General features: G+C 42.5%; 1 protein-coding gene across 4 annotated transcripts; it reads right to left on the bottom strand.

Annotated features, from left to right (window-relative positions):
* Nucleotides 1-11,380: 11,380 nt before the first annotated feature.
* Nucleotides 11,381-20,560, bottom strand: LOC125540455. Of its 4 annotated transcripts, XR_007297311.1 has the most exons (3): nt 12,878-14,052; nt 12,051-12,769; nt 11,381-11,901 (listed from the first exon to the last, which is right to left on the bottom strand). XR_007297311.1 is itself a non-coding variant. In XM_048704076.1 (2 exons), the coding sequence occupies exons 1-2, from the start codon at nt 17,607-17,609 to the stop codon at nt 11,800-11,802; spliced, it is 507 nt and encodes a 168-aa protein (XP_048560033.1). In that variant the 5' UTR covers nt 17,610-20,560; the 3' UTR covers nt 11,381-11,799. The 4 variants fall into 4 exon arrangements, 1 of the variants encoding a protein (XP_048560033.1); XM_048704076.1 differs by lacking the exons at nt 12,051-12,769; nt 12,878-14,052 and adding an exon at nt 17,205-20,560; XR_007297313.1 differs by lacking the exons at nt 11,381-11,901; nt 12,051-12,769 and adding an exon at nt 17,205-20,560 and having other exon boundaries at nt 12,958-13,085.
* Between the last annotated feature and the right edge of the window lie 3,848 nt (nt 20,561-24,408).

Below are 24,408 nucleotides of genomic sequence, written 5' to 3'. Positions count from 1 at the left end.
ATAGCTGTACTGTCAAGGTGTTGAGTGTAAATAAGAGCTGGGACTTATGTGTTCTTAATTTCGTGTAATAGCTTCAGAGTGGGAATGCACATATATGTTTGAGTTGCTAGAATGCACTCTAAAAGGATTAGCTTGATTTCAGCTGTTTTATGTTGGCTATGGCTGTTGAGGAAATCTTGTGCTAGTCATATTGCATCCATGCTTTGTTGAAGTTGAATCATTGAATTGCTATGATAATTATGTGATCTCTAATGGTGTGAGAGTATTAATGCACATACCAGAATGTGCTCTAAGGATTCGCTCTGTTGAAGTTGCTTTAGTATTATGGCTGTATGTAGTTGCTAGAAGAATGTGCTCTAAGGAATTTCTTGGTTATGGACTTACAGTTGCTTAAGTCGATATGATGTTATCGAGCTATGCTGGGCCTCGAGCCCTTCTTAGTATGTAGATCCACGAGACCTTCCTATGCAGTGTGATGTAGCGCTGTCTGTGTAGTACTAGTACTTAATCCTGGGAAGAACTACGTAGTGACTTGGTTAGCTGTTGTCTCTCGCCCCTGGGCTGCTGTCAGGTGTTAGTTAAGCCTACTACTTGTTGGTAGAACCTGCAAAATGTGCCTAAGGTTACACCTTGTAGTAACCGTAGCTGTCTGAATCTTACCGGTAATGTTTTATTATGTATCGCATGACCGAATGTAGTATCTGTCACAAGTTTGAAAACCATTGTGGTAGTTTCTTACTGCCTGTGGATAAATCTGTGTTGTCATATTCTTTTACTACACGACCGCTATTGTTTCCTCTTGTGCATACTTTGATGCCTGCCTGCATACTTTGGTGGCTTCCTTCCTTCCTTCCTTGGTTCGTTCGTAGCAACGGGGAATCCTGGAATGTAACATCGCCCATCCCTATGCTTAATTAAGAATGTAATACGTGGTACTCATCGCCCGTCCATACATACAAGCTAATGCTTGCCATGTTCCTTCATCTGCAACAGCCATGCTCATACTGCTAAAAAGAGCAAGAAGTTGTTAATCAAACAAAGGATCAAGGTGCCTGAGATTCTTGCTGAAGAAACAGAGCATCAAAAACCATGTTTTTTCGCTGCGATGCGGCAGGACTATATTCTGAATTTCCTTGGAATTCATTTTGGTTGTGCTGCTGAAGCAGTTGACATCATCGATCAGTACCTGCTGGGCAATCAGTTTGGACGTGAGAAGCGAAAATCATGCTAGTTATTGGACTATATATTTGGCTCGCCATCGGAATTGAACGGTCAGCATCAGGATTTAGATAGCCAATCCGTATTCCCTATATATTCCACATGTATTCTAGCTCCATGTGTTTGTCTTTGTTTTTGCTTGTAAACCTGCTGTTCAGCAAGTTGTTGCTTCCTGTTTTGCTTTTAATATACTCCCTCTGTCCCAACTTTAGTACAACTTTGTATTAAAGTTAGTACAAAGTTAAGACACTTATTTTGGGACGGAGGGCGTACATTGGAAGAGCCTACATCTGCTTTGGCGCCGGCTGCAACAGTAGAGAAGTGCTAGGTATCTGTTTCAGGAGACATAAGCATGGTTGCAGATTTCAAGCTTTCCTCCTTGCAAATATCTATCTATGGGGCTTCAAATTGGTCGTGGGAGCAAGATGTCATTCGTGTTGCTGGAAACTGTGATCTGACTTTGGAAGTTAGTTTCATATTTCCTCTGTTGAACTAGCTCTTAGCTTGACCAGCACATAATTATTCTTCCTCATCTTAAGAATATGCTAATAAATTATCGGCACGCCAACACCGCAAGGTTAGATTTGTAAAGAGTAGAGCTCCTTTCTAATTAAATTTGGGAAGAAATTGTGTTATAAAAAGTCTGTATTATCGCCAAAGCATTTCTTCCCAAACACCCACATGAGGACCATGTGATAACCCACAAGTATAGGGGATCGCAACAGTTTTCAAGGATAGAGTATTCAACCCAAATTTATTAATTCGACACAACGGGAGCCAAAGCATATTCTCAAGTATTAGCAGTTGAGTTATCAATTCAATCACAACTGGATAACTTAGTATCTGCAACAAAGTGTTTAGTAGCAAAGTAATATGATAGTAGTGGCAACAGTAACAAAAGTAACGGTAGCAAAATTAATATTTTTAGTGTTTTGTAGTGATTGTAACAGTAGCAACGTAAAAGTAAATAAGCGGGTAACAATATGTGAAAAGCTCGTTGGCATTGGATCGGTGATGGAGAATTATGTCGGATGCAGTTCATCATGTAACAATCATAACATAGGGTGACACAGAACTAGCTCCAATTCATTAATGTAATCTAGGCATGTATTCCGAATATAGTCATACGTGCTTATGGAAAAGAACTTGCATGACATCTTTTGTCCTACCCTCTCGTGGCAGCGGGGTCCTAGCGAAAACTAAGGGATATTAAGGCCTCCTTTTAATAGAGTACTGAAACAAAGCATTAGCACATAGTGAATACATGAACTCCTCAAACTATGGTCATCACCGGGAGTGGTCCCGATTATTGTCACTTCGGGGTTGCCGGATCATAACACATAGTAGGTGACTATGGACTTGCAAGATAGGATAAAGAACTCACATATATTCATGAAAACATAATAGGTTCAGATTTGAAACCATGGCACTCGGGCCCTAGTGACAAGCATTAAGCATAGCAAAGTCATAGCAACATCAATCTCAGAACATAGTGGATACTAGGGATCAAACCCTAACAAAACTAACTCGATTACATGATAGATCTCATCCAACCCATCACCGTCCAGCAAGCCTACGATGGAATTACTCACGCACGGCGGTGAGCATCATGAAATTGGTGATGGGGGATGGTTGATGATGACGATGGCGACGAATCCCCCTCTCTGAAGCCCCGAACGGACTCCAGATCAGCCCTCCCGAGAGGCTTTAGGGCTTGGCGGCGGCTGTGTATCGTAAAACGCGATGAATCCTTCTCTCTAATTTTTCTCCCCGAAAGCAAATATATAGAGTTGGAGTTGAGATCGGAGGAGCTTCAGGGGGCCCACGAGGTAGGTGGCGCGCCCTAGGGGGGCGCCCCCCACCCTTGTGGCTAGGGTGTGGGCCCCCTGGTCTTCATCTTTTGCAAGGATTTTTTATTATTTCCAAATAGACGTTCCATGGAGTTTCAGGTCATTCCGAGAACTTTTGTTTCTGCACATAAATAACACCATGGAAAGTCTGCTGAAAACAGCGTCAGTCCAGGTAAGTTCCATTCAAATAATGCAAGTTAGAGTCCAAAACAAGGGCAAAAGTGTTTGGAAAAGTAGATACGACGGAGACGTATCAAATCCCCCAAGCTTAAACCTTTGCTTGTCCTCAAGCAATTCAGTTGATAAACTGAAAGTGATAAAGAAAAACTTTTACAAACTCTGTTTGCTCTTGTTGTTGTAAATATGTAAAGCCAGCATTCAAGTTTTCAGCAAAGATTATGACTAACCACATTCACAATAACTCTTAGGTCTCATGTTTACTCATATCAAAGGCATAATCAACTAGCGAGCAATAATAATAAATCTCGGATGACAACACTTTCTGAAAACAATCATAATATGATATAAAAAGATAGTATCTCGCTAGCCCTTTCTGAGACCGCAAAACATAAATGCAGAGCACTTTTAAAGATTAAGGACTGACTAGACATTGTAATTCATGGTAAAAGAGATCCAATCATAGTCATACCCAATATAAATTAATAGTAATGAATGCAAATGACAGCTGCGCTCTCCAGCTAGTGCTTTTTAATAAGAGGGTGATGACTCAGCATAAAAGTAAATAGATAGGCCCTTCGCAGAGGGAAGCATGGATTTGTAGAGGTGCCAGAGCTCGGTTTTGAAATAGAGATAAGTAATATTTTGAGCGGCATACTTTCATTGTCAACATAACAACCAAGAGATGGCGATATCTTCCATGCTACAAACATTATAGGCGGTTCCCAAACAGAATGGTAAAGTTTATACTCCCCCTCCACCAACAAGCATCAATCCATGGCTTGCTCGAAACAACGAGGGCCTCCAACAAGCAACAGTCCGAGGGGGAGTTTTGTTTGCAATTATTTTGATTTAGTTTGCATAAAGCATGAGACTGGGCATCCCGGTGACGAGCCATTTTCTCGTGAGTGAGGAGCGGAGTCCACTCCTCTTGAGAATAACCCGCCTAGCATGGAAGATAAGGACAGCCCTAGTTGATACATGAGCTATTCGAGTATACAAAACAGAATGTTTATTTGAAGGTTTAGAGTTTGGCACATACAAATTTACTTGAAACGGCAGGTAGATACCGCATATAGGAAGATAGAGTGGACTCATATGGAATAACTTTGGGGTTTAAGTGATTGGATGCACAAGCAGTATTCCTGCTTAGTACAGATGAAGGCTAGCAAAAGACTGGGAAGCGACCAACTAGAGAGCGACAACAGTCATGAACATGCATTAAAATTAATAAACATTGAGTACAAGCATGAGTAGGATATAATCCACCATGAACATAAATATCGTGAAGGCTATGTTGATTTATTTTAACTACATGTGTGAACATGTGCTAAGTCGAGTCACTTAAATCATTCAAACAAGGATACCGCCCCACTATACCAAATCACAACCGTTTTAATAGCATGTTGGCACGCAAGGTAAACCATTATAACTCATAGCGAATCAAGCATGGCACAAGCAACTATGATCTCTAATTGTCATTGCAAACATGTTTATTCATAATAGGTTGAATCAGGAACGATGAACTAATCATATTTACAAAAACAAGAGAGGTCGAGTTCATACCAGCTTCTCTCATCTCAGTCAGTCCATCATATATCGTCATAATTGCCTTTCACTTGCATGACCGAATGATGTGAAAATAGTAAGAGTGCACGTGCATTGGACTAAGCTGGAATCCGCAAGCATTCAATAAACAGGAGAAGACAAGGCAATATGGGTTCTTGGTTAAATCAACAATAATGCATATAAGAGCCACTTCAACAATTTAATCATGGTCTTCTCCTATTGACCCCCAAAGAAAAGAAAAGAAATAAAACTATTTACACGGGAAAGCTCCCAACAAGCAAAATAAGAACGGGAAATCTTCTTGGGTTTTCTTTTTAATTATTACTACTACAGCAAGAAAAGTAAACTAACTAAAAGTTACAACTAATTTTTTTGGTTTTTCTTAAGGTTTATTAAACACACAAGAAGAAAGAAAGAAAAAGAAAATAAACTAGCATGGATATTACAGTGAAAGAGTATGAGCACCGACATCTAGCAATGAGTGTGTGAAAACATAAATGTAATGTCAGTGGGAAATACGTACTCCCCCAAGCTTAGGCTTTTGTCCTAAGTTGGTTCATTGCCAAGGATGGCCTGGCGGATATCCATAGTTGTAACCGGGGTCGTACTGAGATGAAGAGGACTCTGACTGCCACTGGTTGGCAGTCATCTCCGGATCCCAAAAGTAATCAGACTATCGTGGAGGCTCAAATTGTGGTTCCGGCTCCGGGGCTGGTGTAGGGTTCCGGTAAGCGTAAATGGCCGCCCACGGAACGAGATACGGACCTTCAGATAAATTAAACAACGAAGGAGCAGGCAAGGTAATAGTCTCAGGGTGATGCTTATCAAAGAACAATTTGTATTTAAGCTCCCCTTCCTTATTCTTAACAATAAAGTCATGCGCTAACATACTCTTATAATCTAAATAAGCATTGGGAAGCAATTTTTCTTCTTTCTCATAGAGCCTAATAGGTATGTTATAATGTGCAGCAAGGCGTGAAACATAAATACCTCCAAAGATGGAGCCCTTTGTACAGTTCAAACTTAACTGTTTAGCAATAATACCGCCCATACTAATAGTGTTATCGGAATATAAGCTATGGAACAAAATGATAATATCAGGAAAACTAAGGTTTCCACAGTTTCCGCGACCAATCAAGCAACAACTAGCAAATATGGAAAAGTAGCGTAAAACAGGAAAATGTATGCTAGTGATTCTTGCTTCGGAAACCTTCCTAGTTTCCCCCACAGTAATGGTGTCAATAAACCCGTCCACATCTTTACGATGTGGTTCATCTAAGGTACCCTCGAATGGTATTTTGCAAACCTTGCAAAATTCATCTAGTGGCATCTTCTTAACAACATCATATAAATGAAACTCTACTGAAGGAGGTGATTCCTTAGGAAAATAGTAGAAGTTTTGCACAAAAGTATTAGTGAGTAAGAGATACTGATGATGTTGGTCGCGGAGGAAGTCGGTGAGGCCAGCATTCTTAGCCAATGAATATAAATCATCATAAATCCTGGCTTCTCTTAAGAAATCATCGGAAGGCCATTCACACGGCCGGACCTCCACGGTGCGAGGAAAATTATATTTGGGCCTCTCTGCTTCTTCATTTTGCTTTTCCTTCGAGCTTCGGCTCGATGAGCCCCTCAAAAATCTCTTCATTATTTTCTGAAAAATTCTGAAATTTTTAGTAACTTCAAATAGAAGTGAATCAAGCTCAACAAAATTGATAGCAACTACTCCTACAAGTGCCTAGAGCCTATATCATGCATTAGAAATAATTGGAACCATATAAATTTGACATGCAAGCTCAAGAACATGGTCACCTAGGCAGCACAAATTTGCAATGAATAAAGCACTAGAATAAAAACTAGTTGGACCAATGGAGGAGTCACATACCAAGGAACAATTCCCCCAAGCAGTTTTGTGAGAGGTGCTTTGAGCAAGGAGATCGAAAATCGCAGCAAAATGAGCTAGAACTCGTGCTTGAGCTGGATATTGGTGTTTGTGGGAGGAAGAAGGAGTGTGTGGGTGCAGGAATAAGTGGAGAAGGGCCACCGTGGGCCCATGAGGCAGGGGGCGCGCCCTCCACCCTCGTGGCCAGGTGCTTGCCCCTCCTGTTGTGTTCTCAGTGCCAGATATTCTCAAATATTTCAGAAAAAATCATATTCCATTTTCAGGGCATTTGGAGAACTTTTATTTTCAGGGTATTTTTATATTGCATGGATAAATCAGAAAACAGACAAGAAAAATACTATTTTTACTTTATTTCGACTAAATAACAGAAAGTAGAAAGAGGGTACAGAAGGTTGTGCCTTCTAGTTTCTTCCATCTCATGCTCATCAAAAAGAATCCATTAACAAGGTTGATCAAGTCTTGTTAGCAAACTCATTCCGAATAACATGGAACTGGAGAAATTTCGAATAACACTATGTTACCTCAACGGGGATATGCACATCCACAATAATAAGAATATCGTATTTCTTCTTGACAGTAGGAAGAGGAAATTCAAAACCTCCAAATATAATCGATGGAATTTTTCCAATAGAGTTGATAGTATGAGCTTGAGGTTGTTTCCTCGGAAAGTGTACCATGTGCTCATTACCATTAACATGAAAAGTGACATTGCCTTTGTTGCAATCAATAACAGCCCCTGCAGTATTCAAAAAGGGTCTTCCAAAAATAATAGACATACTATCGTCCTCGGGAATATCAAAAATAACAAAGTCCGTTAAAATAGTAACGTTTGCGACCACAACAGGCACATCCTCACAAATACCGACATGTATAGCAGTTGATTTATCAGCCATTTGCAAAGATATTTCAGTAGGCGTCAACTTGTTCAAATCAAGTCTACAATATAAATAGAGAGGCATAACACTAACACCGGCTCCAAGATCACATAAAGCAGTTTTAACATAGTTTCTTTTAATGGAGCATGGTATAGTTGGTACTCCTGGATCTCCAAGTTTCTTTGGTATTCCACCCTTAAAAGTATAATTAGCAAGCATGGTGGAAATCTCAGCTTCAGGTATCTTTCTTTTATTAGTGACAATATCTTTCATATATTTAGTATAAGGATTCATTTTGAGCATATCAGTTAACCGCATACGCAAGAAGATAGGTCTAATCATTTCAGCAAAGCGCTCAAAATCTTCATCATCCTTTTTCTTGGATGGTTTGGGAGGAAAAGGCATGGGTTTCTGAACCCAAGGCTCTCTTTCTTTACCGTGTTTCTTAGAAACAAAATCTCTCTTATCATAACATTGATTCTTTGATTGTGGGTTATCAAGATCAACAGCAGGTTCAATTTCTACATCATTATCATTACTAGGTTGAGCATCATCATGAACATCATCATTAACATTTTCACTAGGTTCATGTTCATTACCAGATTGTGTTTCAGCATCAGAAATAGAAATATCATTTGGATTCTCAGGTGGTTCAGCAATATGTTCACTAGAAGCATGCAAAAGTCCTGTCATTTTTCTTTTTCTTCTTTTTAGAAGGACTAGGTGCATCAATATTATTTCTCTGAGAATCTTGCTCAATTCTCTTAGGGTGGCCTTCAGGATACAAAGGTTCCTGAGTCATTCTACCAGTTCTAGTAGCCACTCTAACAGCATAATCATTTTTCTTACTATTCATTTCATTGAGCAAATCATTTTGAGCCTTAAGTACTTGTTCTACTTGAGTGGTAACCATAGAAGCATGTTTAGTAATGAGTTTAAGTTCACCTTTAACATTAGCCATATAATCACCCAAGTGTTCAATCATATAAGCATTTTGTTTTAATTGTCTACCAAAATAAGCATTGAAATCTTCTTGCTTAACCATAAAGTTATCAAACTCATCCAAGCATTGGCTAGCAATTTTAGTATGAGGGATTTCAGCTTTATCATATCTATAGAGAGAATTTACCTTTAGTACGTGTGTCGGGTTATCAATACCAATAGGTAATGGATTAAGATCATAAGTTTCTTCAACAGGCGGTAGATTAAGACAATGTGTTTCTTCAATAGGAGGTAAATTCTTAATATCTTCAGCTTTATACCTTTTTCTTTCATAAATTTCTTTGCCTCTTGCATATCTTCAGGACTGAGAAATAGAACACCTCTCTTCTTCGGAGTTGGTTTAGGAATAGGTTCAGGAATTGGCTCAGGAGCTGGCTCAGGAAGTGTCCAATTATTTTCATTTGTCAACATATTATTCAATAGAATTTCAGCTTCATTCGGTGCTCTTTCCCTGAAAACAGAACCAGCACAACTATCCAGGTAATCTCTGAAAGCATCGGTTAGTCTATTATAAAAGATATCAAGTATTTCATTTTTCTTAAGAGGATGATCAGGCAAAGCATGAAGTAATTTGAGAAGCCTCCCCAAGCTTGTGGGAGACTCTCTTCTTCAATTTGCACAAAGTTGTATATTTCCCTCAAAGCAACTTGTTTCTTATGAGCATGGAAATATTTAGGAGAGAAGTAATAAATCATATCATGGGGACTATGCACACAATCAGGATCAAGAGAATTAAACCATATCTTAGCATCACCCTTTAATGAGAACGGAAATATTTTAAGGATATAAAAGTAGCGAGATCTCTCATCATTAGTGAATAGGGTGGCTATATCATTTAATTTAGTAAGATGTGTCACAACATTTTCAGATTAATAGCCATGAAAAGGATCAGATTCAACCAGAGTAATTACATCAGGATCAACAGAGAATTCATAATCCTTATCAGTAACACAGATAGGTGAAGTAGCAAAAGCAGGGTCAGGTTTCATTCTATCATTAAGAGATTGCTTCTTCCATTTAGCTAATAACCTCTTGAGTTCATATCTATCTTTGCAAGCTAAAATAGCTAAAGAAGTTTCTTTATCAAAAACATAACCCTCAGGAATAACAGGCAAGTCTTCATCATCACTTTCATCAATATAATCAGTTTCAATAATTTCTTTCTCTCTAACCCTAGCAATTTGTTCATCAAGAAATTCACCAAGTGGCACAGTAGTATCAAGCATAGAAGTAGTTTCATCATAAGTATCATGCATAGCAGAAGTGGTATCATCAATAACATACGACATATCAGAACGAATAGCAAAAGAAGGGTTAGGTGTTGCAAGCTTACTCAAAACAGAAGGTGAATCAAGTGCAGAGCTAGATGGCAGTTCCTTACCTCCCCTCGTAGTTGAGGGATAAATTGTTGTCTTAGCGTCTTTCAAGTTCTTCATAGTGACCAGCAGATATAAATCCCAAGTGACTCAAAGAATAGAGCTATGCTCCCCAGCAACGGCGCCAGAAAATAGTCTTGATAACCCATAAGTATAGGGGATCACAACAGTTTTCGAGGGTAGAGTATTCAACCCAAATTTATTGATTCAACATAAGGGGAGCCAAAGAATATTCTCAAGTATTAACAGTTGAGTTGTCAATTCAACCACACCTGGATAACGTAGTATCTGCAGCAAAGTGTTTAGTAGCAAAGGAATATGATAGTAGTGGTAACGGTAACAAAAGTAATGGTAGCAAAAGTAATATTTTTGGTGTTTTGTAGTGATTGTAACAGTAGCAACATAAAAGTAAATAAGTGGAGAACAATATGTAAAAAGCTCGTAGGCATTGGATCGGTGATGGAGAATTATGTCGGATGCGGTTCGTCATGTAACAATCATAACATAAGGTGACACAGAACTAGCTCCAATTCATTGATGTAATGTAGGCATGTATTCCGAATATAGTCATACGTGCTTATGGAAAAAACTTGCATGACATCTTTTGTCCTACCCTCCTGTGGCAGCGGGGTCCTAGCGAAAACTAAGGGATATTAAGGCCTCATTTTAATAAAGTACCGGACTAAAGCATTAGCACATAGTGAATACATGAACTCCTCAAACTATGGTCATCACCGGGAGTGGTCCCGATTATTGTCACTTCGGGGTTGCCAGATCATAACACATAGTAGGTGACTATAGACTTGCAAGATAGGATCAAGAACTCACATATATTCATGAAAACATAATAGGTTCAGATCTGAAATCATGGCACTCGGACCCTAGTGACAAGCATTAAGCATAGCAAAGTCATAGCAACATCAATCTCAGAACATAGTGGATACTAGGGATCAAACCCTAACAAAACTAACTCGATTACATGATAGATCTCATCCAACCCATCACCGTCCAGCAAGCCTACGATGGAATTACTCACGCACGGCGGTGAGCATCATGAAATTGGTGATGGAGGATGGTTGATGATGACGATGGCGACAAATCCCCCTCTCTGGAGCCCCGAGCGGACTCCAGATTAGCCCTCCCGAGAGGTTTTAGGGCTTGGCGGCGGCTCCGTATCGTAAAACGTGATGAATTCTTCTCTCTGATTTTTTCTTCCCGAAAGCAAATATATAGAGTTGGAGTTGAGGTCGGAGGAGCTCCAGGGGACCCATGAGGTAGGGGGCGCGCCCTAGGGGGGGGGCGCCCCCACCCTCGTGGCTAGGGTGTGGGCCCCCTGGTCTTCATCTTTTGCAAGGCTTTTATTATTTCCAAATAGACGTTTCGTGGAGTTTCAAGTCATTCCGAAAACTTTTGTTTCTGCACATAAATAACACCATGGAAAGTATGCTGAAAACAGCGTCAGTCCGGGTTAGTTCCATTCAAATAATGCAAGTTAGAGTCCAAAATAAGGGCAAAAGTGTTTGGAAAAATAGATACGACGGAAACGTATCACCATGATATCCTTTCTAATCTACTAATGTTTATAACACAATTTTGGCCAGAGTAGAGTATATGTCATAGCCTGATTGGGAGATGGAGCTCAACCGATCGATTGGTTGTTGAGGAAAGCAGAGCATCACATGTAGATGTAGTAGTGGAAAAGCAGAGCATAGTCATACATACACATCTTTCAGTTCATCATCTCCAGTACGCTGTGCACAGGGATGGACAGACAGTATGTGTGATGACACTACCTGAAGCATTTTGTGACGCTGCCTTAAGCTATTAAATCATTTCTCCTCCATCCGTGTCTGGAAATGCCCTGTTGCCTGAAATGATGCATTGGTCTGAAACGATTTGTTGTGCGCAGAAGCAAGAGGAAGAGAGGAGACCTGTCAAGAAAAGAGGATGCCAAAATGAAAAATAATTCTGAATCTTGAAGGCTCATGTCAGGTGCTGAAATGTTGAAGATGGTACACTCTTCTTGATCAGAATTCTTGACGGAGCACGAGGCTCCTTTTGTATTACCATTTGTACTTACCACATGTTTTAGCACTGAAATTAAGGACATGGGTTGTTGGAATGCATCTTCAGTTTGGGTCCGCCAAAAAGGAAGACAGTAATACAGTATAAGTAGGTCTATCAAGGAAAGGAGGAGGCCAAATCCTCAAGAGTCAAGACTCCAACAAGGCATCGATATATTGAAACAGGATTGTAGAAACAAATCGCCCTGTTTCCGTCAGGGATCCTAGGATACAGATTCAGGAACATGCACTGTTCACCACCCTCCATTCCATAATGTAGTGCCTATAGATTTTTGTGAAAGTCAAACTTTGCCAACTTTGAACAAGTGTATAGAAAAAATTGTCTAAATCTACAATATCAAACATGTGCATTCTGAAAATATAACTCATGATGTATTCAATGATGTGCATTTGGTACTCTAGATGTATCTACTTTTCTTTATAAATATGGTCAAAGTTTGTAATGTTTGACTTTTGCAAAAATCTATAGGCACTATATTATGGAACGGAGGGAGTATAACATACAGAATACAGAAAGGGAAATGGGACAGAAAAACTTTGGAGAACTGCCAAATCTTGCGTGCTCCAACTCCAAGCAGAGTCCAATCCAGTGTGGAGAAGAAAGCGAGGCGACCGCAAATTACATCAAGCAACTCACAATACCGTCCTCCTGCAATACAAGAAACCAGAGCACAAAATGGGCTCTCGCTCGCTCAGACCAAATTAGAGTCATAATCTGCAAGCCAAACATATAGTAGACGTATTAGCAAACATAACTACTTCCTGAAGCAATGCTCCAAACGGTAAAAAGAAGGCAACAAAATAAAGGGGACTCTGTTCTTACTTGCGGGGTCACAAAAAGTATTTCGTGGGGATGTGTTGAAGCTTCTGCCAGTTTGGATGTCCATCTGTTTCACAAGACTCCGTAAACCCATCGTTGCAGTCAGAGAGCATAAACTTCTCAAGAGATTGTGGTAGCGTGGGAAGCGTCCGAAGATTCAGACAAGCTTGGATCCATAGTTTCTTGAGCGAGCTAAGGTGCTCCATATTGCCTGGCAAGCCGTTCCAACAACAGTATATCAGATCGAGCTCATGAAGATGAATGAAAGCCTTCAGTTCAGGAGCAGATCCTGGCTGGCTCCAACTGAAGAGTTCAAGTTTATGCAGCTTCTCCGGTCCACCATTTTGCCTGCCCACCATCCAGCTTGGGTATACCAAACCTTGGTAGCCACGGATTTCCAGTTTTTCAATCCCCACGGGAGGACAAAGGACCTCAAGTACCTCTGCTGCAACTTTTGAACTTCCAATGAATGACAGTGTTAGATCTGTGAGCCGTTTCTTGGCAGTTAGATCGACTTCAAGAGCTTCCTCTCTGCTTTTAACACTTCCGAGACCAGAGATAATCAGTTTGCCGCTGAGCCTGTTTAGGTACCTCAACTGCTTTGCCTGCTGCCCTTCTAAAAAAGGACTTACTTCGAATTCTGGGATTGTTTGGAGTGAGTCCAGCCCACTGATGTTCGAAATTCTTGATCCTGAACCACTGAATACATGCCGCAAGTTGATAAGATCACCACAGGAAAATACCAAATCACGGCATCGACCAAAATCTAGCAGTTGCATCTGGTAAAGCCGGTTTAGACTGCTTGGTAAAATTACTGTGCATTCTGTATCTGTCCGAAAGGCAAGATAGCGCAGATGTTTTAATTCACCAACAGAGTCTGGGACAGAGAATGTCTTTGGGTACCCAATAGATGCATCCTTTACCAGACTCGAATTAATTGCTAGTACCCGCAGTTTCGGCAGACGCTTGAGTATTTTCTTAATGACTGTTTCCTCAACTGGTGTATCCCCTCCAACACTATAAATGATGAGAGTGTGTAACTTCATGGGACACTTGTATTCTAGGCCTCTCATATATAGCAGGAGGATACACGATGTAACCTATGCCAACATAATAGCACCGGAATGCAGGGGAAGCCGGCGGCATGTGCCAGCGTCCAGGGCGACCGGGTGCGGTATTGTGACGGTGTCATGGGGAGGAGCGCCCATGGTCATGCCCCGGGGATGTAGACATATCGGTGAACCTCGTTAACAAATCTCGGTGTCGTGCTCATGTGATTGCTTGGTCCTCGGATGATTGACAGAGTGCCTCGGATTTATTCTAACAAGTGGTATCATGAACTAGGTTGTCTGGAGGTGGATCAGAGGAAGAGCCGGAAGAAATCGTCGAGAAAATCACGGGAGCGGCTGCCAGAACAGCAGGGCGATCGTACCGCGGGTTCCACGGACGAGGTGATAGATCGACTGAAGATTTTGCGGCAAAGTAGCGATCAAGGGCGAGCGTATGGCAGGCGGCACGAGAGACAGATCGTTTCGGCGGAAGGGAAAAATCCATTGACACGTGATTCACATCCATCGGAAATTAGCAAAGAGGCATTGGCAAGGCAAGAGCAATTAGCATCAAGAGTGAAAGCCAAGACAAGAGCTGCTCACGTGAAGACCAAGTTTGGTTGGTTTTGCTAGTAGCAGTGTTTGTGTACTTGGCGTGTCGCGTGGAAAGGTCAGATAATTTTTCATAGGGTCAACCGTATGAAGAACCAGGGCGCCAGCAGGTACCAGGTTTGAGGTGAAGAAGTTCAAGGAACCGAAAACCTTGGGTTATGGTGGACAAGGGTGAAAGATTTGTTGGCACAACATGGATGCTTGAAGGCGTTGCGGGAAGTCATGTCAGCTAAGATGAGATTATCATGTGATGGATTAGAATTTGCTGAAGACGATTTGAGAGCCTGGAGTGTGTCATGTAGCCGGACAAGTTTGGCTTGGTCGGACTGGACAGTCTGACGGATCGACGCAAGTCGGTTGTTACAGAAGACGGTGGTGGGATCGGCGAAGACGACGTAGGAGCGTGATGCTGATGGTGACCGACTTCTGGGGCGTGGAAGCACGTGGCGCAGGCCTGAGGGCTTGTGTGACTTCGACAAGACTATGGCGCGGGGTTGATGCAAGACGGTGCACATGGAGCTTGAAGTCGACAGGGCGCAAGGGTGGACTGATCATCTACCATGGAGTCATGTTGAAGGTGAAGTTGGAGTCTGGAGGACTTCACTCGGCAATGGATTGAGGGGCTACGGTGAAAGGATCCAGGGAATCGAAGCCTATTCAGCGGGGAAAAGCGAGTGACACGTAGTTTGGACTGGAGCCCAGTGGTCTGATGGAAGCGTGAAACTCGTCACCGGTCGGCGATGATCGGTGGTACTCTGCAGTGGGGGTTGAGTGGTGTGGGTTTGCGGCCCTTGAGACTCGACCGGGACAGCGGAGGCTCGACGCGGTAATAGCGGCGAGGCGTGCGATGCGCACGGGACATGGAGACGGGCCAAGGCTCTGGTGGTCATACATGTGGTGAGACAACTGTGAATTTGACTCGGGATGACTACAAGCAATGGTGAAATTCCTTCAAGTTGCAGACAGACAGTCAAGAAAGGAGCGGTGATGTTGAGTTCAGATAACTCTTATGTGTGACACCCAGTATGTGAGTTGTTCACTTTCACGCAGGTCAGTGATCAGTGTGTGATGACGTTGGACTGATACTCTGGAAGTTGGGAGCGTAAACTAGAGTATTATGGAACTTAATTTTGCTCGAGTGTTGACTGTGGTCAAGAAAAGAAGGGACTACAAGTTGCAGGTGGAGTCATATGGAGTCTTTGGAGTAGCAGCGGTACTCGTGGGATAAGCTCAAGTCCAATGTACATGGAAGTTTGACGCATTGACGAATTCAAGGTGGTAGAGAATATTCGCCAAGGTGGAGTTTGTTAGAGTTGTGTCAAATATTGTGTACAAGATAGGTTACAATTGGACTCTGAGTAGTATTGTGTTTAGATAGGATATGGAGTCGTGTCCAAGTAGGACACTTGTATCCTAGGCCTCTCATATATAGCAGGGGGACACACGATGTAACCTATGCCAACATAATAGCACCGGAACGCAGGGGAAGCCGGCAGCATGTGCCGGCGTCCAGGGCGACCGGGTACGGTATTGTGACGGTGTCATGGGGAGGAGCGCCCATAGTCATGCTCCGGGGATGTAGCCATATCGATGAACCTCGTTAACAAATCTCGGTATCGTGCTTGTATGATTGCTTGGTTCTCGGATGATTGACGGAGTGCCTCGGATTTATTCTAACACAAATACCATCAAACGCACTCTATTTGAACATACTCAATCAAGAAGTTTGCTTGTTTGAAAGAGAGAAGTTTGTTCCGCAATGTAAAATGTAAGGAAATACTCATGGGCCAGAATCAAGGTATGCAACAAAGAGCATTATTAGATACTTAAAACAGAAATAAATATTCTCTACTATTGTATTGTTATCTTTTTGTGCTATATCCTGAATTTCTGATGATGTGGACAAATGCAAGAGAAGTGAGCCATGTCTACCACTACACATCCCCTGACCGTGTCTTTTGGATAATGATGCAATGCTTAGTTTGCATCCATCTAAAATTTTGAAAGTTTGGCTTGCAAACATTTCGGTGAAGTTTTAGGCCAATTCAAATTTGGCCGATGAATTGGTACAAATTACGTGATGTGACTAAAAATATATAGGTATGAAAAATCTTGACTTGCATGGATGCGTTTATAGTCGCTTAACTATCTCCGATTAATTGCTTGGCCAACAAAGCATCTTCATCATTGATGGGGACTGCTACTGAACCTCCTTCTCTATGTGCTTCTGCCTGGTCTCAGATAAATAAGACAAGCAAAGCTACTACTGGATGATACTTCTTGTAGGATTTGACCGTGGTGTGGCTTATCGATTGCTGACAATTCAACCCGTTGGTTTTGTATGGGTTGTGTGCATCTCGTTATGCAGCGGGTAAGTGTGAACTCTTTATATTTCTATCGCCTCGAAGCGACCTCAAGAGTCAATAAAATCTCCCATTATCAGGAAAAACTTAAAGGCCCTGTTTGGACGAGCGGTGGATTTCCAACTTGAGGAGCTAGAGTTTCATTTATCATGAAACTGATAACACATGAGTACTGATGGGTATTTGTTGATCCAAATATTCGCTAAGGTGAGAGATGTAGTGCACGTGAAACATGTATATACATGGAACTAGAAAGTTGGAGGGACCGAGTGAAACCAAAACAAATAATGGAAGAAATCAAAGTACCTTATTTGTTAGGGGGGTAGTGAACTTGGCCAAGGAAGACCAGAGCTTCTTCTTACGATCCCTCTTAGGTGGAGGTACGCTTCCGCTCGGCTGCAGTTTGCCATATTTGATATCTCTCTTAAGACAGTGATACTCGACAGCATCCAAGATTTCTTCGGCTTCATAGTAAGCAGTTTTGAGCTCCTTGAACAGCTGCTCGAGACGAGGCCTGTATGGGCTCGTTGCGACAACTTCCATGACCCGTTCCAGCACCAAGATTTTGGGCTCAAGTTGTGCCAGCTTCTTATTTGTGTCATGGTCGATGTAATCAAAGCATTTGTTGAGGAGCCTAGAGATGGTAGCCGAAGCGACCCAACCAACCATGGTCACGCTCCATCCTACAGCAGCAATGCTAACTGGATCCATCACTAGAACTAGCTATCAGAGATGGGGAAGAAGGCTCAAGTTGTAACGAGTTAGTAAGGGGCAGCAGGAGAAAGTGGCCAAAATACATAGCAAGTGTGCTATTAGTTTTCAAGTGTTATTGGTGAGTTGGAGTAAAGAAAGGGAAGGAGCTCAATTATTAGGGTGACGCGGGGATAGGACTGTTTCAACTAAACATTGCCGTCTAGCTCGTAATTTAAAATTGTCAAAGCATCCTCAATGATACGTACGTACTAGTTATTAATCCATAAGTACATAAGAACCAACTGGTGTTTGGTTTCACTGACAGGGACGTCTGAGCTGACAACTTGTTGCTTAATAACTGGGCAATCAAATTGCATTCCCATAATATATAGTACTAGGGTGTGCATCCACAAGACTGGCTCTCAGAAATCGACGACGCAGCACAGCCTTATCATCATAGACCCGAGACTGCTGATCACGCGGTCAAATCTGCAACGATCGGCATAAACTAGCCTATCCCGCCTACCGCTACCAATGAAGAAAATAGAGCTGAATTACTGCTAAACTGAGCAGCACATTTATATGTCCGACTTGTATGTTTTTAAAAGAGCGGCCGGCCGTTGTGTAGTACATGGATCCATCTTCCCTGACGGACGAAATTTCCAAGCTCTAACTAACAACGACTGCTACTACTACTACTACTCTATCCCAGCTTATCAAGGAATTACTAGTGCTATGCCAAACTGAGCAGCACAATTCCCAACTGTTTATGTTTAACCACAAGCTCTGACAAGGTACATATGCTTACCAATCGACTAACAAAGCATGCATCAGATCAGGATGAGAGCACAAATGAAAAAGATCCCGTATCATTGTCAAAGGGTTTCAATCGACTAAAAAAGAAAGGGTGCTGGCCTGCCGGAGACTCAGCCCAACGACGACGGCTGTCCCGTCCGAGTGGGGTTTCCGTCGACGCTGTCGTCTTGGTGGACAAATGGGTGTTGCCGGTTTGCACCGGCCTGCCGGAGACTCAGCCCGACAACGACGGCGGCGGCGGGGAATCGCCGGTGGCTGTGGGGTTTCCATCGCCGCTGGCGCTGTACTCTGCAGAGCAATGGGCTAGTGGGCCAGTTAAGCTGCTCTCTCCTCCTGCGCTGCACATTGGGCCGCGGCTCATTAAGATCCTATTCAAAATATGGGCTAGTATGTCTCAAAAAATAAACTTTTTCTTGTTCCTCTCCTGAATGCTGGCTCAAGGAGAAACTAGCTATCGGAGGTGGACTAGTAGTATGGAGGTGACAAGTGTGGGCCGATTCTGTAATCTATAATATCTAAATAGTTTATCCCACTATATCATTTCTCTTGACAAGCGGCCTATCCACCTCATCATTTCGCCACATCAGCAATCCTTTCACCCACTAACTATGTTTGCTGTGATTTTCTTAAGCCACGTAATCTTCAGTTACTACTAGAATCCAGTGAGTCAGTTTGTAACCGAGGGGGCACGACCTTCCTGGGAACCCATCGTTTCCCCTTCCCCTCCAGGCGGTCAGCCAATTCCTTAGGGCATGTACATGTTGGTTTTGATCTGACGGCTTAACAGGTAATTAGATCTATTAGTCTAACAGAAAAAAAAAATAATAAGGGGATAACGATAAGTGAAGGGGTCCACGTACCAACGTACGTGAGCCTCGATCAGAACTAACGCGCCCTGATCGGGGGCGCTCAAAAACCAACTCGGGTTTTGGGTCCCCTGTCGCCAGCGCCATATAAAAGGATACGGGAGAGAGCTGGCCACCTGCGAGATCACAATTCACTTAAGGTTTACTCTCCTCCCGATATTCTCACCCCATCCGATCAGGGGGAGCGCTACAGCGACGGGAAGGCCCAAGCCAGCCGCCGCTGCTGTCCCCGGCCAGTGCCGGTGGCGTCCTGAAGGAAACAGGACGTCAAGGAGAACCTCTGCTTCGACTACATCACCCCTGCATCACGCCTGCACCGAGCAGGCGATCATGTCCACTCCCGTGACATGTAAAGGATCCCTAAACCCTTCTCTGTTCATGTCAATTAGGTGTTCTAGTTGCAATCAATTTCTACTAATGGCATCCTATAGATGCATAATTATTCCAACAATGGTATCAGTCGCCTACATGATTGTACTAGAACCCTACTCTGATCAGTAGATCAATCTCATGATTAGGGTTTTATGTTTTAAGATTGGATCTAAGCCCCTGGTTATCCCAATATGTATGCTGCTGTTTTTTTTTCTAATGCCGTCAGTAAATCATCATGTGGTATTCTAATTTGCCACGGATCTCTACTGCCATTATGCTCAATCAGTTTTAATTAAGCCGCTGAAGAATTGATGCTCATGATTAAGTTTCTGTTAATTAAAATTGATCATCTTTAAAAGTATTTGATTCCGTTTGGATTAGCAAATTAGAAGGCAGGAGGATACATTGCACACGTACAGTAGCAAACCCCCATGTTGAAGAACCCTAGAAAACAAATCCCCAATTTCGGTAGAGCACTATTTTTTTTTAAATTAGGCATATTTTTCACCAATTAAGCACTGATGAATACGATTTTGGGGAGAATGAGAAGAAATGCTCACTCAATGCACCGCGTAGCCGCCTTTTCCCTTCGGGGCCTGCACAACGCCCACCGCTGTGCGAGGGCGGAGACGCCGCGACGCTGTCGTGCCCTGGCCGACGAGCGGAATGCTCTTGCGCCTGGCCGCCGCTCTTACGGACGCGCGCGTGTACGGCCGTCGCCCTGCACGTCGCCGTCGACCCCTTCATGCCGCGGTGGCCGGCGCCCCTCCTGCCTCCTTGATGCGCCATGTGCACGGACGCTACCAGCCACGCTCGACGAAGGAGCACGCCGGACGTTGTCCACGGCATGCTGCTCCGGCGAGCGCAGCCGCTGCGCCGCCATGGCCGGCGCGCCTCGAGCCGCCGTCGAGCGTGAAATGCGGGGGAAATGCGCTAGGGTTCTAGCCGGGCGGCTATTTTGTTCCAGCCGCGATCGACGCAGACCGTCGATTCCCATCGGACGGCTGGCAACAACGCTCGGCTCCGCGCGGGCCTGCGAGCACTTAGTGGGCCATTTTCGGCCACGGGCTTCAGCCCAGGTTGCCTTAGCCCAGCGAGTTTTTTTTCTCTTTACGGTTTTCGCTGCTGCGTTTGGGCCGCTGTATAACCGTGGGTATTTTGGGCCATCACATTTTTCTGTGTTTTCCAGTGCACTGTAAGCTAATATCTTTTATGTTTTGCACTGTTTAAAACATAAAATGCCTAAAAATATAATGAACACATTATTATTCTGGGTAAAATTGAACCAACGAGATATTTTGTTCATAATTTATTATGTGTTTGCATGATGAATTTTTAGACATAAAAAATGATATTTTTCTTATGTTGATGTCTAAATTGAGAATAAAATGACTCTGATTTTAATTCGGACCAACGTTGTTTTATTATTATGAGTCATCACTTATGATATTTTAATTCCATGTTTTTTCTGCCCAACGGTGTTTTGACGTGGAGTTGAAATTAAAATACATGGCATGTCTATTTTATTTTGCCAACGTAAAATTTCATATTCATGTCAATTACTCATAAACTTTTTCATGTCCATTACAGCTTCCGCTGCGTTTACTGTCGAACCGTTGACAGGTAGTAACTTCCCTCGTTGGAAGAACTCGATGGAATTATGCCTAGCCGTCCATCAGTTTGATTATGCTTTACGGGAGGATAAACCCGTGGCTCCCACTCCTGGTGTCACGGGGTATGCTGAACTAAAGAAAACTTATGATTCCAAGATGGAGATCTGGGAAAAGTCAAATCACATTGCTATGCTTGTGATGAGATCATCCATATCACCCGACATAATTGGGGCACTACCCAAGAAAGATATTCCTAAGGAATTCATGGCAGCCCTGGAGGAGCAATTCAAAGGCTCCGACAAGGTTTATGCGCAAGAACTTTTTCACAAGCTCCTTGGGAAGTATAATAATGATGGTGATGTCAGGGCTCACATTTTAAAGATGGTGAATGCTTGTAACAAATTGAAGGCATTACAATGTGAGCTCAATGAAAATCTCCTTGTCATCATGATCTTGGACTCCCTCCCTGAAGAGTTTGATCAATTTAAGATTAACTATAACTCTCTTAAAGAGAAATGGACAATCGCGGAGATATCTCCAAGAATTGTCGAGGAAGAAGAGAGGATTAAGAGGCAAGGAAAGGACCAAGCCTTTTTGGTTGGTTCCTCCAAGAGAAAACACGATGGAGCAAGCTCTTCTAAGCAACAGCCTCAAAAGAAGTTCTTTAAGAAAAATTCATCAAACTCATATAAAGCAAAGGAGAAGGTGGACAATAAGCCTAAAGACAACAAGTGCAACTTTTGCAAGCATGAGGGTCATTATCAGAAAGACTGTCCAGAATTTCTCAAATGGTTGATGAAGAAAGGTACTGATGAAATTACTTTTGTTGATGAAATGTTATATCTTGATTACTCTAGTACCTCTTGGTGGATTGATTCAGGTGCAACTTCTCACGTTGCCAATTCTATGCAGAGACTCAAATATAATCCAAACCATGGCAAGGGGGGCAAGAAGACTTAAGGTGGCAAATGGAGTCGAAGTTGATGTTGAAGCCATAGGATCAATCATCTTAGAACTCCACACTGGCTTCCGTCTTCATTTAAATAATGTTCTTTATGTCCCTACCTTAAGTAGGAATTTGATTTCTGTCTCTTGCCTAGATGATAACATGTTTGAGAGCAAGTTTGGGAACAAACAATTTGTTTTGAATTATTGCAATAAGAACGTAGGCCTCGGCGTCAGACGAGGCCAATTATATATGTTATCATTGAATGATTCTATCCTGCATGTGAGTGATGTATGTAATACTGAGAAGAAATGGAAGGGTACGAGTACCTCTTCGAAATTGTGGCACCGAAGTTTAGGCCACATTTCGAGGGGGAGAATTGAAAGACTTATTAAAAATGATGTACTCCTTCCATTAGACTTCTCTGATGCAGACAAATGCATTGACTGTATAAAAGGCAAATACGCAAAAACGATTAAGAAAGGAGCGGTAAGAGCCACGGGAGTCCTTGAACTCATACACACTGACATATGTGGACCCCTTAATGTTAAGTCTATGGATGGTTTTGATTCGTTCATTACCTTCACAGACGACTTTTCTCGATACAGATATATTTATCCTATACATGATCGATCGGAAGCTTTGGAAAAATTCAAAGTGTTCAAAGCCGAAGTTGAGAACCAACTAAACGCTAAAATAAAAGTTGTACGATCAGATCGCGGGGGAGAGTATTATGGTAGGCATGCCCCTTATGGGCAAATTCCAGGACCTTTTGCTAAGTTTCTCTCTGAGAATGGAATTGTTGCCCAGTATTCAATGCCTGGTGAACCTCAAAAAAGTGGGTGAACGCCGAAACCGCACACTTATGGACATGGTGCGAAGCATGCTCAGTCATGCAAGTTTACCAGTCAGCCTATGGATGGAGGCATTAAAGACGGCCGCACATGTGCTAAATCTCGCTCCTACTAAAGCAGCACCGAACACACCTTACGAGATGTGGACGGGAAAGAAACCGAGCTTGAATTACTTACGTGTATGGGGCTGTCCCGCTGAGGCTAGAATTTTCAATCCACAACTTAAGAAATTAGATCCAAAGACAGTTAGTTGTTTCTTCATTGGATACCCTCATAGGGGAAAGGGATATCGTTTCTATTGTCCGGGTCACACCATCCAAGTATGTGGAGACTCGACAAGCAGTATTTTTTGAGGATAACGAAGCCACCGAAATAAGGGAGATCAATCTTGAGGAGAAATGGGTGTGTGTTCCATCCCCGACTATCCAAGAGATTGTTTTGCCACTACAAAGTGTAGTGACGTCTCATGATAATCCTCAATCTAGCACTTCATGTCCTGAGGCTAATGGTGATCCTGAATCTAATGACAATCCAGAAGGTGAAGAGGATCACCAGTCGGGTAATGAAAATGACCCTCAGAACAATGATGCTCCTCCACCACCTCCTCCTGTGGGCAGGCCACGTCTTGAGAGAAAGAAAGCCATATCAGATGATTATATCACATACTTGCTTGAGGATATGAATGATCTGGGAAAGGTGGAGGATCCAACCTCTTATAAGGAAGCCATTAAAAGCGAAAATTCGTCCAAGTGGTTGGTTGCCATGGAAGACGAGTTGAACTCTATGGGCTCAAACGACGTTTGGGACTTCGTAAAAGTTCCCGATGGAGCTAAGAAAGTAGGCTGCAAGTGGGTCTACAAAACCAAGTATGATTCCAAAGGGAATGTCGAATGGTTCAAGGCAAGGCTAGTGGCAAAAGGGTATACACAGAGAGAAGGCATTGATTATAAGCAAACCTTCTCTCTTGTGTCAACCAAGGATTCTTTTAGAATCATAATGGCATTAGTAGCTCATTACAATCTAGAACTACAACAAATGGATGTTAAAACGACATTTCTGAATGGAGACTTAAAAGAAAACGTTTACATGGCTCAGCCAGAAGGCTTTGTTGTGGAAGGAAAGGAACATTTAGCATGTCGTCTAAAGAAATCAATTTATGGCTTGAAGCAAGCTTCAAGAGAGTGGTACCTCAAGTTTGATAAAATTATCAAAACTTTTGGTTTCACCGAAAACGTTGTGGACAACTGCATATACTTTAAGTTTAAAGGCAGTAGGTTCACATTTTTAGTCCTATACGTTAATGACATATTGTTGGCATGTAGCGATAAGGATACGCTGCATGAGACCAAG

Source organism: Triticum urartu, chromosome 2 (genome assembly GCF_003073215.2).
Source record: "Triticum urartu cultivar G1812 chromosome 2, Tu2.1, whole genome shotgun sequence".
NCBI classification, from domain to species: Eukaryota; Viridiplantae; Streptophyta; class Magnoliopsida; order Poales; family Poaceae; genus Triticum; species Triticum urartu.
The sequence above is the reverse complement of the archived record's forward strand: the minus strand, read 5'-3'. Positions and strand labels throughout refer to the sequence as shown.

Bases quoted from the DNA above. Each gene is read 5' to 3' on its own strand.
- LOC125540455 (XM_048704076.1), bottom strand. From the start codon at position 17,609: ATGGATCCAGTTAGCATTGCTGCTGTAGGATGGAGCGTGACCATGGTT. The intron at 11,902-17,204 runs GTACTTTGATTT...TTTTCTTGACAG, and splicing joins CTACCCCCCTAACAAATAAG to GTCTCCTCTCTTCCTCTTGC.